General features: G+C 46.4%; 1 protein-coding gene across 1 annotated transcript; it reads left to right on the forward strand.

The window, feature by feature from the left end:
• Positions 1-475: 475 nt before the first annotated feature.
• LOC119174287 (uncharacterized) lies at positions 476-1,935 on the forward strand. The gene has a single exon (XM_037425126.2). It carries the CDS (start codon positions 516-518, stop codon positions 1,821-1,823), a length of 1,308 nt encoding a protein of 435 aa, XP_037281023.2. The 5' UTR covers positions 476-515; the 3' UTR covers positions 1,824-1,935.
• Positions 1,936-13,802: the final 11,867 nt, after the last annotated feature.

Consider the following 13,802-nt stretch of genomic DNA (forward strand, 5'->3'; position numbering starts at 1 on the left):
TATACTTCTCATCTCTTTGTAGTTCGCCAGTAGCCACTTATGATGTAACACAGCTCAAAGCGCTGATTGAGTAAGAAGATAGGTGGATCCGTGCAAATTCCGTTTGACATTTTTCTTTTTTTTTTTTTTTTGGGGTCGGCAGGCTCTTAAAACAGTCAATCTCTCGACGCAATTTTGGCATGCCTGCATATTCACTCGTGTACCATGGCGCGTTGCAGGTGCGTCCTCTGATAAAGGCTCAGAAACGCATTAAGCGCGCTAAAAACGAGCAATTACACGATTTCGTAGGCTCGGCCACGCACGCTCCCAATGCAGACGCTTCTGAAATCTTCAGTATCATGCGACTACAGCGCCGCCGCTATTATCACCCGCTGGAGAAACAGCGGAGATGCGGCGCGGCCGCCTCGTTACCTCCACTGTCCCCTTCTAGTACACTGTACTTCCGTCTCCGTTTGGTTAGTTTGATCAGTCACTTCACCCCCTGCCACGTGGCGTATGCGCAGTGTGCGACCGACATGGCCCCGAGTGATCGCCGCAAAGAAGATTGGGCCTTGCCCGCAGATGTTTGCAAGTGTTCCCGAGCACTGGGCGAGCCAAAAGCTCGTTCTCCCCCGGAGTACCCATCAGAATGGTTTACGGCGCATCCAGGATCGAAGCCTATCGCTCTCGTGAAACGCTGCTTCGCATCGGACGAGCGCCTCGCGAAAGCCGTGTCTGCGGGCTTGGCTGCCGGCAGCTTGCCAGTGGAGTACGTCGTCGAATTCATGTACGTCGAAGGGGCAAAGATCAAGGGCACGCTCACGGAAGACTGGAAGTCGTTCGGCGTGACCATCGGCTGCGCAGGAGAAACAGTATCGCCGTGGGACCTTTTGACCATCACGGAACAGATGGGACCGGAATACCCTGTCGACACAGAAACAACGGCCGTTGACAACGCGCCCAATCGCGCCGGTCTCCTCGCTCTCGTAGTGTGCATCTACCGCCTTCTCGTAGCCAAGTGCCACGGTGGTAGGCAAGATTACATACAACGCCTGCGGGACAACAACCTAAAATGCATCCTGGAGACATTTCGCTGCAGTAGTACGTATTTGGAGCGCGCAGAGCACAAATTCGGCCACTGGATTAAAGACAGGTCCTACCTGTCAATGGTCGCTGCCTTGGACATGTTCTTCAACCGTTTTAGCCGTCACGATAAGGCGGTCTTGAGGGCCGGAACGCACGTGTCGAGATACAAGCACTGTGCCGTTCTCGATGACATCAGACGTCTGTGCAAAGTAACCGAACTAACACCGTCAGAGTTATTCCGGTGGGTTTTTCTGGAGCGCATCGTGGGCGAAATAGGTGTGACCGGGAAAAGAGGTCAAGAGCTGTTCGAGGAGCACTCTTACGCGCCCTACCTGAGTGACCTCGGCCTCTCGCGACGTTCTCCGTACTCGGCGACGGCGAACCCCTTGCTTCACTATTGGTGCAACGCTGCGGCTTCACTGATGGGTATAAAACAAGCTCAGAAGTCAAGAATCGCGCACGAATGTGACCTCTCTGGTGCGACCATCAATGCTATGGTGTTCGCCTACGCTCACATGGAGTGCTATTGGCGATGCATGTTTGTTCCGCTTGCGCTCAAGACTGTCGACGAAGCGGATGCTCCCAGAGACATCGGCCAAATGCCCAAGGCGTTCAAGGCTGACCAGTGGTATCAGTACTTATCGGAGAAGTCGTTCGTTGTCGACCCAATAATTTCAAAGTACTGCCTCTCCAACCTTTGTGCTGACGTGCGCGATGGCACCGTAGGAGCCAAATTGGCCGAGCTTATTCCAAAGTAACGTTTGAAAGTGCCACGATTTCCGTCGAATGTGACCTGTGGAGCTTATTCCAAAGTATTGTATCGCTTTTGTCATGGTTCATTTTATCTTTTATAAAAGACTGTAAAGATAACCGTTGTGCTGTATATTCCTCAATCCGCTGTAGGGGGTATGCACTAAGCATCGAGACGGCAACAAGATCGCCTAGCCATTTTTTAGGTCCGTTCCTGTGGGCTGTCCGTGCTGTCCGTCGGCTTTCAGGAGGTGTTCCAGCGGTATGTAGTCATCCAAGCTGCCGTAAAGATGTCAAGCGAAGCTCGTGCAGCGAGTTTTTTTTTTTTTTTCAATGCGAAGCATTGTTTAGCGAACTTCGGTGATTTTGAGCGTATCTATCTAGCCGCCTACGACTTTTAGCTCTCCTGGCCGTTTCAATAATAGTAGCGATACCAAAATTGCTATGGCATAACATGACTGTATGACGAGCATAAGTAACTAGTCCTAGCACGAAAATGATGACTTGTATGTCATGAATCTCATGATCTACATTTTCTGGTCTTGCTGCTCTTGCGGTAGTTTCGTTCACATCACATGTTGCAAAACTGGTATGATATGACATGACTGCATGGCAAACACAAGCGACAGACCCTAACATGAAAATCGTGACATGCATGTCATGTAACATGACTACATGCTGCATTCGCGGCCGTTTCATATACCAAATTTGGTATTATGGAACGTGATTGGATTACGAAGGTATGTGACCGATGCAAACATGACCACCACGAAATGCCTGTCATGTAAAAACATGACTATATGCCACGCTCATGATGCGCTCGCGGCCGTTTCGCTGGCTTCACTTATACCAACTTTGGTATTACGTGACGTGAATAGATGACAAAGGTATGATACTGGTGCAAACATGATAAACATGAGATGCGTGTCATGTAGCAACATGACTACATGCTACGCTCATGATGCGCTCGCGGCCGTTTCGCTGGCTTCACTTATACCAACTTTGGTATTACGTGACGTGAATGGATGACAAAGGTATGATACTGGTGCAAACGTGATAAACATGAGATGCCTGTCATGTAGCAACATGACTACATGCTACGCTCATGATGCGCTCGCGGCTGTTTCGCTGGCTTCACTTATACCAACTTTGGTATTACGTGACGTGAATGGATGACAAAGGTATGATACTGGTGCAAACGTGATAAACATGAGATGCCTGTCATGTAGCAACATGACTACATGCTACGCTCATGATGCGCTCGCGGCCGTTTCGCTGGCTTCACTTATACCAACTTTGGTATTACGTGACGTGAATGGATGACAAAGGTGTGATACTGGTGCAAACGTGATAAACATGAGATGCGTGTCATGTAGCAACATGACTACATGCTACGCTCATGATGCGCTCGCGGCCGTTTCGCTGGCTTCACTTATACCAACTTTGGTATTACGTGACGTGAATGGATGACAAAGGTATGATACTGGTGCAAACGTGATAAACATGAGATGCCTGTCATGTAGCAACATGACTACATGCTACGCTCATGATGCGCTCGCGGCCGTTTCGCTAGCGTCACTTATACCAAATTAGGAACTACAGGACGTGCATGACGAAGGTATGTCACTGGTACAAACATGATAATTATCAGATGTGTGTCTTGTAACAACATGACTACATGCCACGCTCATCACGCGCTCGCGTCCGTTTCCCTAGTTTCACATATGCCAAATTTGGTATTACGTCACGTGAATGGTCGACGAAGGTATGTGACTGGTGCAAACATGATAACCATGAGACGCATGTCATGTAATAACATGACTACAAACCACACTCAAGGAGCCAATACACCTTGACGTGACACGGGGCATTTGCGCGACGGCCTTCATTTCGTCGCGTCACGCCGGCGATGCCGTGCCAGGCGCCGATTGGTCAGCCATATACTCGCAGGCCTGCGCGACCGCGTTTTAGTACACTCCGCCCGCACCACGCTGCGTTGCTTTGATGCTTGCGCGTTTAAATGCTCCCGCCGTCCATCCCTCACGAAGAGAGGCAGACGCTGTCAGGTAGGCGTTCTGTGACGCAGTGCCGTCTGGGTGACGTAGGCGCGAAATGAAGCAGGTTACATTTCGAGCCGATTGCCGCCGGGCCGCACCGACGGACGATGGTCGCGCCGGTAGCGCCTGGCGTCAGAGCTCGCGTTTTGGTAGAGTAGCGTCGCTGCACCAGGCGCGTGCGCGCGTGATCGTTACGTCGGAGTATATTCGGCCCTTGATGATGCGCTCGCCGCCATTTCGCGACCTTCCCATGTACCAAATTTGGTAATACGGGATGTGAATGAGCGACGAAGGTATGTGACTAGTGCAGAGATGATAATCATGAGATGCATGTCATGTAACGGCATGGCTACTTGCCACGCTCATGATGCGCTCGATGCCGTTTCGCTTGCTCCACATATACCAAATTTGGCGTTACGTGACGTCAATGGATGGCGAATGTATATAACACGTCCAAACATCATAATCATGATATGCGTGTCATGTAAAGCATGACTGCACGCTACGCTTATAGCGTGCTCGCGGTCGTTTCACTAGTTCCATATTTGCCAATATTGGTATCAGGTGAAGTGAATAGATGACGAAGCTAAATGACACGTCCAAAGATGATAATCGTGACGAGGATGCCATGCACGGCATAATTTATTTCCGCCTCGTAACGTTGTGCGAATCTTAAAGTGACATATCAACCTTCTTCATTCGTGCTTCGCATATCATCGGTTCCCGTTGTACGTGGGATCTGCCTTCTTTTTTCTTTTTTTGAGCGTGAAGTGAATGCGAGGACTTCCTAAATGGCGACCACGCAGTGAGCACTTCTCGTGGATAACGTCCCGCATACCTTCATGGCCTCCGAGATGGCCGGCGCATAACGGGTTCTCGCCATCTCGGAAGCCACGATACCCCGTAGATCATCTCGTGTGACACTGATGGCGGCGCTGTGAACGGCGGGGATTTAAAACCCCCTAATATAGAGAAAGTAGCGACACTCTCCTGCATACCCTCTCCAAAGTGTCCAACCCTCCTTTCAAGTGTCTGACCCTCCTCTCCCAAGAGTCCAAACCTAATCTATATCCTCTCCCGAACAGCCACCGTGCGGGCGCCGGCCCTATAACCCGGCTCGTGCCACTTTCCTATCAAAAATGCTATGTCACGCTGATAACACGCGCGATGCTCGTCGCAGCCCGAGAGGCGGCAGAGGAGTATGCGCGGCGCGGTGGCTCGGTCAAAAGAATGGTGGCACTTTCCTGAAAATATAAAGGTACTTTACGGGCATTGGCAGTGATTAATAGACATCTGCAGTAATGAAGGAGACGGGTTAGATTTCAGATTCAGTAAGGCAAATTCAGCAGTCATGATGTTTAACGATAATGAAGGTAGTGCGAGCTATAGAATACAGGAGGTCACGCTAGCGATAACAGATAAATAAAAATATTTGGGCGTATGGATAAGCAATGGAAATGCGTACCTAAGGGAACACAAAATATACGTAACTACTAAATGTAACAGGAATGCAGCGGTGATGAAAAATGGGGCACTGTGGAATTACAAAAAGTGCGATGTTGTGAGAAGAATTTAGAAAGGGGTAATCGTTCCTGGTCTGACGTTCGGCAATGCAGTCTTGTGCATGAAATCAGAAGTTCAAGCAAGATTAGAAATTAAGCAACGTGGAATAGGTAGGCTTGCCTTAGGAGCTCACGAGAATACACAAAATCAAGGAGTGTAAGGTGATATGGGACGGACATCATCCGAGGGCAGGGAAGCTCGCAGCAAGATAAAATTTGAGGGGCGATTGAGAGAAATAGGGGAAGGAACGTTGGGCTAGGAAGGTTTTCAGCTATTTGTACATAAGGAATGTCGATACGAAATGGAGGAAGCGAACCAGAAAATTGATCGGCAAATACTAAAAAAACAGCAGGGGGTCAAAAAAAAAAAACACATTCAGTTAAGAAGTTGAAAGAAACGAAGGCCGACATGTGGAGTATAGGCATAATTAAGAAGTCGGCACTAGAGATATATCAGACTTCTAAGCAGGAAATGGCCAAGAAAAGGATGTATGATAATTATCGCGGTAGTTTTTTACTGTCTAAGGCCAAAACGGGAGTATTGCGAACCATGACTTATCGGCCAGATATGAAGGGGTAAACACAGTATTCAGTGCGTGTGGAAAGTAGGAGGAGGAAACTGCCGAACACTCGATAACGTTCTGTAAAGGGCATCACCCTATAGTTCAGGATGACGGAGCAGTGTTATTCAAAGTACTGCTATTTATGAACACGGAGGGTAAAATAGACTTTAAGCCCGTAGCAATAACTAGGAGGAGGTCATCTGAATGACGGCTACATCAAGGCACGTGTGAAATTTAAATCCTTTACTGCAGCGAGCCAGTGCTTTACTATTTAAAGGAGAAAAAAGATCAATCTAGTGTTTGTTCACTCGGTATTACGGCTATAGGTGGCGTTAGCCACCACCCGATCTACAGGGTAGAGCCATATCAATCCATCCATCCAGTGACGCAAAAGGGGTGATTTGACTTATTTTGTCCGGTAGGTTCTGGCGAGAACAGTGTTATTTTCGTTTTAGTTCAATTGCGTCACATGGCTTTCCTCGACAACTAGTCTTATTTTCTTCTAATGATAGTTCTTTTGATGACTGCTAGCATTACAGGATGACTGCTAGCACTAAAACGTTAATATTTAACATATCTTCTATAGATAAACACAGCCACCTTGGCCAGGGTCATGCCTCTGAGTTCGTAGCGTCACAAGGCTGGATGACGTTGAAATATATAGCTTACGCGAAAGCGCGTACGTCTAGCCGAGAACGTAAGAGAGTCTACGCTGCTTTGGAAATGAAGTGCGACTAATTTTACGCCTTGTTTGCGAAAGTTAGCGTTGTTTGAATAGACTTGAGTCAATCGGAAATTAACGATCCCCTCACAGCTTTAGTAGTATATGGATCGATGCTCACAACATGTTTCCAGACAAAATAAAATTGACAGCATTATAGACCAGCGCATTATTGCGGACAACTAGCGTATAGTGTGGGCGAGTTGGATGTGCATTAAAACTTCTTACACGTACTATCGGTTACGAATGAAATGCCAGCACACTCATTTGGTTTGTCGCTTGCAAGCCACATTCATGCTTTCGACCGCGCAAGGCGTGCCAGCCTGTTGACGATGACAGGACGGCGCGCACCATATAGTTCCTAATGCTCTGTGCTCCGCAGTTCCTATTTCATTTGACATCGTGAGTACAGCTTTGGTAAACAGCAGGAAAAATTGGTGACGGTTTCCTATAAAGGAGGAAAAAGAAAGGCCCTTCCAAGAGAGAGAATAAAAGGAGAGAAAGGCAGGGAGGTTAACCAGAAATTTGAGAATCCGGTTTGCTATCTTGCACTAAGGGAAGGGAGAATGGGGGAAAAGATGGGAATAAAAGCGAAGAGCGAAATAGACGCGCGAAAAAAAAAGTGAGCTGGAGTGATATAGCCTATTCATTAGGCCACTACCACGCAAGAACTTCAATAAGGCCTTCACTGATTTCCTGTCCGAAGACAGATGATGTCGCCTTTCAAGCACTGATTGTTCTGACAAAGGTCTGTCGTCAAGGCAAGCTAACGCAGCAGCTAACTGCCGTCTTTGCGCGCTGTAACGAGGGCAGTGGCAGAGAACGTGCTCTATCGTTTCATCGCAGCAATGATCGCAAGCAACACTGTGTTGAGTGGGTAGTCATTTGCAATCGCAATTTTCTCAGCTGTAGATGAACATCGCGGTAGCCCCAAACAAACTCGCAGAGCCATAGCCTGGATGCTTTCGAGAGTGTGAATGCTGGTTCTGCAAGTATTGGTCAACACAGGCAAGCTGTACCGCAAACAGCCGAGAAAAAGCGTCCTGTACAATTGAATCAATACATGTACTGATGTTTCCCAGGGTTTTCCTCCAATATACTTGAATTAGCACTGTCTGTCAGCCTCTTCTTCAAGCGGGCCACATGTGGGCCACAGCAGGGGTCTCTATGAAGGAATACGCCTAGAAATCTTCGTCCTGACATATGGTATGACTTGGCCGTCGATAGATATAGCGTATGGTGGTCTCATTAGCTTTCGACTAAAAGCAATCAATGCGCATTGCGCTGCCGAGATTTTCAGACTCTGTTCATTGAGGTACACTGACACCAACGTCGCAGCTTTCTGAAGCCTTGAGCATACCTGAGGTCTTGTCATGCCAGATGCCCAGACGCAGCATTACTTTGGCCCTTTTGACAGGTTATTGGCATTGTTTACAACGCTGTAACAATAATGAATATTTTAAGGCAATTTGATTTCTAAATGAACGTGAGAATTTTCTGTCGATGTCCGGCGCCGATGCCGACGAGTAATGACAAAAATTGTCTCGTGTTGACGTCATTATATATCACGTTATCGTGATATCAGACCACCAAACTTTGTGACGTCGTAATGCACGTCAAATGACGGCGTCGTCATATCCCATCGTCGTATTGCGTTGCCTCGGTGATCAGTGGGCCAATCACGGAGTCAACGCACAGTCAGGTTATGTGTGAAAAAATTCCAATGCCTCCAATTCTGGGGGCCGTGCAAAAACGCATTACGTCCACAAAGCATTTAGAGAAAGGCTGCGAAAGAGCAATACAACATATGAAAAAAAAAAGAACACTGTTGTCACCTTCGAGTAATCCTAAAGTATCTTTACCACTTGGCGGCACTTCTTTAGGATACAGCCGCAGGGATGTATGCTCTACTGTGTTTGATTACACTGAGGCAACAATAAGATTGCCGTGCTAGTCTATCTTTACGTTTTCAGATCCTCAGTTTATAATTCGTAGTTATGTCTATCGGGAACAAGATATAGTTTGACCGCTTCCTCAGCATTTGTATTTTTCCCAGGTTTATTTCTAAACCGATTTCTTAGTTTGGTTTAAGTAACCTGCTACCCGGTTCTTAGCCCATACTCCTTTGTGGGTAAGTGCCATCCATCGGAGGTCATCAGCATCATCATTGTTTAGGCATAAAGTTCCTAAAAATAACTAGAGGGGACTCTGGCACTGCGATCGCTCAGCCACCACAGGAATGATGGGTTTGCCATGGATTTGCCTAGTCTTCGTGCTTGCGGGCCTCGAACGCACATGTGTATTAGTTTATTGTTATGTTCTGGTTTTGTTTCGAATGAAAAGAACGGACGGTTATCAATTCCGTGACCCGATTTGAATTGCTGAGCCTAAATGGTTAGGGTGGTAAAGTGCAACTGCACATCGTTTGCTGATTGTTGTTTTGTCACAAAGCAGCTCCAAGGCACTCGAAGCCAATCGGCGCCGAAAGTACATAGATTAGGCAAATTCATGTACTACCCATCATTCCCATGCTCGCTGAAGCATCGTGCTTTCTATATACACTAGCGCCACAGTTCCCTCTAGTGTTCTTATAAGAAACTCTGTGATCTTAGGCAAATTCATAAGGAACGCTATGGGTCTTTAGTTATCACACGACACCTTGATTGTCATTTATACTTTTTTCTTGCAAATGCGTCTTATCACATCTTTCGATGCGAAAGTTCTGTATTTCTCTGAATTGAAATACTTACAGTAAGTCTTTTCAGCATCCTTTCAGACAACCGTGAACGAGTCAGCAAACGTCAATTTATGACGGTGGGTCTAAAATGTTGTAAAAAAGTAGGAGGCACCACCAACCTAGAAATCTTTTATCTCACTGCCGTGCACACCCTTTGGACTCGAGCTCTCAGGCGTTTTTTACGTTTTGTTTAAACTCCAGGTGCTTACGACGCGCTTACACAGGAGCTGCTGAAAACTTTTCTATTCAAAGCTTGTTGCCCATAACGACCATTCAATTTATTTGAATGACGTCACAGCACGTCGCTTTTCACTCTCGTTCAAAGCTCCAAAACAGAGTTACTGAACTGACGGAGCAGGCTTGGCAACTGAATACGTCCAGCTTGTGATATTGCACGTTCACGTAAAATCAAGGAAGCCGAAGCCCGAACGTTGAAGTGAGAGGTTGAAAACAGGCTGGAACTTCATTTTCAGCGCACTGCAGCCACAGAACAGTCGCGAAACTAAATCTTCGCTATATACACAGTTCTGCACATAGATGACTCACAGACAACACCAGGAGCAATAGACGCTGCAGCCTGCTACCGACAGCGACTCCGCTAGATTTCACTGCGCGTTACGCTTGAACACTCCGAACAAATTGCTTTATGAAGATGCCACTAAATTTTTTTCATTAACTCGGCTGGAGAGACAGAGTCCAGCATTCTTCGCATATTGAGCGCGCGCGTGACGTGCGACGCGAGTCCTCTCTCTCACGTCCCAAGCGAGGGTGCCACTAAAAATTTCGAGGCGAATACAACTAATGGAATATAAATACTTAGTGAAAACGTGCTATGTTTCAGTCGCATGCACTTTCAAGTCCTTGATTGTCAGTCAATAAAAAGAAAACGCTGATGTAATTGCGTTCGCACAAAAACTTCAGTGCCCGAATATCAGCGCGTGAAGTCACTTGATTAAAACATTTAGGCATTTGGTCACGTTCAATAAACGCTACATTACATAAAAATTTTATTGAGCATTACTGACAAAGTACTGTGAAAACAATAACACAACGCCATCAAAACGAATGATGTACCTCGACGTATGTGAGAGCTTCAGTGTGCGGTCACCACTGTTTTTTTTTTCTTGCTTGTTTTTTTTTGCGCACGTTTTCTCGTTTACCAGGCACTCCATCATGGCTACAATGATTCTTGCATTGTCGCGCCTAATGCTCCTTCATATTCTGTTTCAATTTTTCTTGCATTCACCGCAAATGATCAAGTGATTGCATGCTTAAGAATGCACAGCCTAAACAAAATGTTGCTAACCAACGTGAAAGATTCTACATGACTAGTCGACGGCAGCGAACAAGAGAAAGCCACAAAGGTTGCATCGCCTAACCGTCGAGTCGAAATACATCAGTTATATTTCTACTGTCTATACATCGATAGACAATCCGCTCACGCAAACTTCAACGACGCATGCTCATGCTCACACAACGGATAACAAGCGGTTATTTGCAACCACGCAAGATCAGCTTAAGCAAAATTAACGGCGCAACCATAGCAGCGCACAAACATCGCATAAACAACCAAAAATTGCGCAAACGAGTATAGTCAACGTCTATAAGAGGCTTGGAAGAATTCACACTTCTCAGATACGCTCATCGGACACCCCGGTGGGCACGTGAAGGCACTGAGAAAAGGTTGGAAGTGTCGTAGAGGAGCGTTAGAGCGCTCTCTCCCCGAGTTGGAACCGCACAACGCGTGGCTGTATGTGATGAAGAAAATCTGGTCGCCTGTGTAGGATTCCAGGTATGGCAGCCTGAAATCGCGCACCCGCGATGGAGCTTCATCGGCGGCCAGTTTGTAGGCCGCGAATGCAATCTCGAGCGCCACCAAGGCCGGAAACGCCTGCAAAACAGCCAAAATTAGCGCCACATATTGAGATCGTGTCTGCCCACCGCTTTGCAGGGTTGCGCATTACAACACGTGCGATTGCGGTCGTTCGAAAATTCTCTAAGTCCTCAGCAAGCACAGAGACACCTATTATAGGGTTTATCTACTTCCTAAAGGCTGACTGAATCTGAAGGTAAGACCTTCGAGAGTGAACCTGAACGAAAGTGTAGTTTAGAGTACCCAATCACGCACTATACATTGGTTAACCATACCACCTCCCATCTCTTGTTCATCCCTCCACTCCTTCTCTCTCAATCTCTCTTGGAGGTAATAGTAGTCCAAGAACACAGACACAACGTACCGCTGTAAAACTTGAGATATACATTGGAGGAATGTTCTCATGGCCGTTTCAGCTAGCATATCTTTCTCAGATCATTTACAAAGGAAAAAAATGGAGGGCTGAGCACTGTCCTTGAGCGCACGGTGATGTGAACATGTGCACTTTGTCTCATGAGCTAAAATCAACACAACCTTTCGTTATTGGCTAGACACGTTAGCTATAACATTTTTGAACAATACAAATATTCTAACATATTATGCAAGTACGAAGGTGACCCAAAAATCATATCACTGAAAAGTATTTCGCGTGTAGCTCGAGAACGTAATGGGCACACTTATTTCGCTCTTCATAACTGTCGATCTCACAACCTTGGCCGTTTTCGAGAAAATGTCTCTCTTTCATTGATATCGCGACATACGTTGAGCAGGAATTTTGCACCGAGATTTGAGCGCTTCTTAAGACAACAAGACGGCGACAACCATTACGAAATACGAGATCACTCGCTGCATCTAGAAGAAACCTAAGAAAAGCCATTATAGCATGAAGACACATTAACAACTTCAGAAATTGTCAGGATTTCTACGGCATCGTGTTTTTTGGTCATTGAGATACCTAGCGGCATGCTGCTTCCTTGCGCTACACTTCTCGTTCTACATACCTACAGCTGATGAATAGGGGCTGAATTTTAAGCAAATGTCTATTTTGTTTCATTTGCTACTATCCCCTTCATTTTACATATCAGCATTAAGTAGTGCCTAAAAGGGACGTATATAGTGTTTTATAGTGTTTATAAATGATTGGTTTGGTGTTTGTGCCTAAATGTGCATAAATGTGGGTAAAAGCCCATTTTAAAAATCAGAGCCTAAAGAATACTATCCAGCCTCATGTTTCACTTTCGGGTGTACTTTCGAACCATTATTCAAATTACCGGGCTACATACGCCACACCTCTAGTTCAACCAGCTTCGGAAAACAACCGCTATTAACAGTGAAGTGGGATGCGCTGACCAGCCCACGCCCCCGCGCTAACAAGGCGCAAGCGCTTGGCAAATGCGAAAGTGCAAGAGCCGTCAGGTGAGAGTTGAGAATGTAGCGTAGTGCTAGTGTCGGCCTGCCGGCGAGAGAAAAAGATGACGAGAGCCGTCTGAGAAACGAAGAAGGGGACCCAGACACGATTGTCTGACTACACCGAAGGTCAAAGGAACAACTGAACGAGCCAGCGCCCGCCGCTCGTGCTCGTGCCCGCCGTCCCTTCTTTCTCCTTTATTTGCAACACACTCCCGCGGCCGGCAAATTGGCGCACGTTTCAAGGAAACTTTGAGCGAGTCAGCGAGGAGGTGTTAACCAGCGACAGAAGGGCTTTTGACAAAGATGATAAAGCTACGTCTACGTTGGAGGCCGTCACGTTGCTACAAGAATAAGTGAAGTGGACGTGGGTTTTCCTTCGTTTCTAATTAAATTTTTTAGGGCGTTAAGCGCCTGAAAATAAACTTCGTTCGTGCTATTCAAAATGGCCGATAGGAGGCATCCCTGCATGCCTTCTAGTCTTATAGCAGTCTGGCTATTTTCCTCCTGTTATCATCTGCACTCATGCCGAAAAGAAGCACCCCTAGCAGTAGGTTGATTCGACAGTTGACACTTGACTCATCGGGGAGCGGCCGCTTCAGCAGCACGGGTAAGTGAGCTCTGCACATATCTACCTATAACTTTAGCAATTTTGGTTCTAGGAGGGTCAGAGTGGTGTCTATTTGTTCGTGAAGATACAAGGAGTTCAACCGCTACAAATACTGCTATTACAAACGAAAATTTCTAATTTTAGGAGCGGAAATCAGTGTGAACCTGTGAAAACAACAACAGTCGGACCACGTGTTTTTTACGATCGCTTGTAGCTTCGTTAATATTCTACCGGGAAACTTCTTACTTATAAAGTTGAAAGTCCTTAGGGTAGACCTGACGCTACTGAAGTTTGATCAGGCTAGGTTTAATAGTTCCAGAGTTATTCTGCAATCAAAATTAAGCCTAATCACTAAAAGATTAAATTGGTAATATCACCTCGCAAACGCATTGAAATTTTGTCCGCTTAATGTAATAATAAACCACACCCCATAGGCTACCAGGAGGCCCAATTCCGT

This window comes from Rhipicephalus microplus, chromosome 5 (genome assembly GCF_043290135.1).
Source record: "Rhipicephalus microplus isolate Deutch F79 chromosome 5, USDA_Rmic, whole genome shotgun sequence".
In the NCBI taxonomy this organism is placed as follows: domain Eukaryota; kingdom Metazoa; phylum Arthropoda; class Arachnida; order Ixodida; family Ixodidae; genus Rhipicephalus; species Rhipicephalus microplus.

Coding starts and splice junctions, on each gene's coding strand:
- LOC119174287 (XM_037425126.2), top strand. CDS start 516: ATGGCCCCGAGTGATCGCCGCAAAGAAGATTGGGCCTTGCCCGCAGAT.